Source organism: Haemaphysalis longicornis, unplaced genomic scaffold (assembly GCF_048455015.1).
Source record: "Haemaphysalis longicornis isolate Haplotype H1 unplaced genomic scaffold, Haemaphysalis longicornis Haplotype H1 scaffold_8, whole genome shotgun sequence".
Lineage (NCBI taxonomy): Eukaryota > Metazoa > Arthropoda > Arachnida > Ixodida > Ixodidae > Haemaphysalis > Haemaphysalis longicornis.
This window is the reverse complement of record NW_027526445.1, coordinates 20,985,807-20,988,037: the sequence shown is the minus strand read 5'-3', so window position 1 is coordinate 20,988,037 and position 2,231 is coordinate 20,985,807. Positions and strand designations below refer to the sequence as shown.

General features: G+C 41.2%; 1 protein-coding gene across 1 annotated transcript; it reads right to left on the bottom strand.

Annotated features, from left to right (window-relative positions):
- Positions 1-580: 580 nt before the first annotated feature.
- LOC144149805 (uncharacterized) lies at positions 581-1,860 on the bottom strand. The gene has a single exon (XM_077681452.1). The coding sequence runs from the start codon at positions 1,330-1,332 to the stop codon at positions 688-690; it is 645 nt and encodes a 214-aa protein (XP_077537578.1). The 5' UTR covers positions 1,333-1,860; the 3' UTR covers positions 581-687.
- Between the last annotated feature and the right edge of the window lie 371 nt (positions 1,861-2,231).

Sequence of the window (2,231 nt, the reverse complement as noted above, 5' to 3'; positions counted from 1 at the left end):
GCGCTAGACCGCTTTCTAGAGAGTAGTGTGCAATTAAAATCAACGTGGTGGGTTCCAGTGTTCGAGGGTCGATGTATGAGGAGGGGGCATTTGGAGGAGGCTTGAAGTTTCTGTAACGCCTAATTTTCGGACAGTGCCAAATTAAGTGCTGGAGATTGGCGGGTGTGAGCGAGGTGCAGAAGGGACATCGAGGTGGCAGGGATGGGGTGTAGCATTTACGGAATGTCAATCAATCACTTTATTCCAGTTTTTTTACAGGCAAAAAAAACTGAGGATGGCAAGAAAAAAGCAGTCATTAACGACTGCTTGACGAGCCTCGCCACCCCTACATGTCAGCGTACGCAACAACACTGTGCAATTTTAAGAAAAACAATTGTCATTCTTTAGAGGAAACAAAAACAGCACGATTAATTGCAGGGATTCGAAACATTTGTTCACAACCAATATGTACACTTCAGGAGCATTTGTTCATACAAGCATATCACGAAATACAAGGCGAAGTAAAACGGATACACTGGCTAAAGACGCAGTAAAAAAGTTTAAAAAACTTTAAAAGCAAGAAACAAGCCGCTTCGGCTTCGCTACCAAAACTTTGTTCACAAACGGGCTTCCGGCTTCATAAAATGTAAGGTACTTTCCTTAGGAAGCAATGACAGTCAATTTTATATAAAAAAATGTATTCACACCTTATGTTACAAAAGTATTGCGAAGTGCAGGAAATGACATGCGGGTCACGTCCTCATACAATGGCGTGTGGAGATAGGTTGGAAGAATGTGCGCTAGCATACTGTAGCCATAATTTGTTCTACACCGTGGTAAGACAAATTTATTTGTTTTGCGAGTCGGGTACGGATTGTGATAATGTGTGAGCGTTACGAAACTCGAAAAGAAGGGGTCATTTCGGCTGACTGCTTCCTTATAGAAGACAGGAAATTTGTAGTCGAACATGCGGTCAATTTTCACAATTTTATACTGCTGGTACAAAGGAAAAGTTGGGGAATCATACGACACGTTTGCAACCGCACGAAGTAGTTTCTTCTGCAGACTTACAAGTTTTTGTATATTTGTTACCGTGGTGTTCCCCCATACTAAGAAACAGTAACTGACATGGGAATAAAAAAAGGCATAATAGAGATTCAATTTGGTTTTTGCAGGTAAAAGCCCTTTGTTGCGCCAAATTATCCCATTAAACCTCGAAAGTGCGACACAGATTTTGCTTACGTGGGCGTTCCACGACATCGTGGCAGTAAACACTACGCCAAGTGACGTAAAATTGTCAACATATTCAATGGCAGTATTCTCTAAAAAAAAGACGAGGCGGGTTCGGGCCATGTTTTCCTTTTGGATGAAATATTATAGCCTTAGTTTTTCCCCTGTTTATTTTTAAGGAATTAAGAAAAGACCATTCTGTTAATGATGTCAATACCCTATTGGCCGCACTTGTTAGTTCAACAATATTATGGGAAGAGAGGAATATGCTGGTGTCGTCCGCATAAATTATATATTTCACGGCCTTACTAATGTTGCAAATATCATTTATATACACGTTAAAAAGAAGGGGTCCTAAAAGGCTGCCCTGGGGTACACCATTTCTAATCTTCAGGTTTTCTGAGGGACAGTGGTTTAATACAACGTATTGTGAGCGGGAACTGAGGTAGGACGTAATAAGTTGGAGGGCGTGCCCACGAACACCATAGTGCTCCAGTTTTTTTAAGAGGATCTCATGATTCAAACAATCGAACGCTTTACTGAAATCGACGAAAATGCCTAAGGTAAGCAACCGCGATTCAAAATTTTTTAAGATGTACTCCTTTTGGTCAAGCAATGCGTGCTCAGTAGACCTGTTTCTGGTGAATCCATACTGGCAATCAACCATTACAGAGTATTTTAGGAGGAAGTTATATAACCGTCGATGAATTAAGCGTTCGAGCCCCTTAGAGAAAAATGGAAGCACAGATATTGGCCTATATTTTCCAGGTATATTTTTATCGCCTTTTTTGTAAACTACCGCTACTCTGGTACGTTGCATTCAAACAGGAAATTGTCCGAACTTGAGTGCTAAGTTATAGATGTGCAAGAGGCAAGGTACAATTAAAGGCAGCACGTGCTTTACCGGCCGGCTTTGAACATTACATGAATCAAGGCTTTGGTATCTTTCAGACTACTGCACACTGAAAAAACCTCGACTTCATTGGTAGGTTCAAGAAACAGAGATGGTCCCACCCTGTCGT

What these genes read in the sequence shown, in the direction of transcription:
- LOC144149805 (XM_077681452.1), bottom strand. Translation starts at nt 1,332, where the DNA reads ATGGCCCGAACCCGCCTCGTCTTTTTTTTAGAGAATACTGCCATTGAA.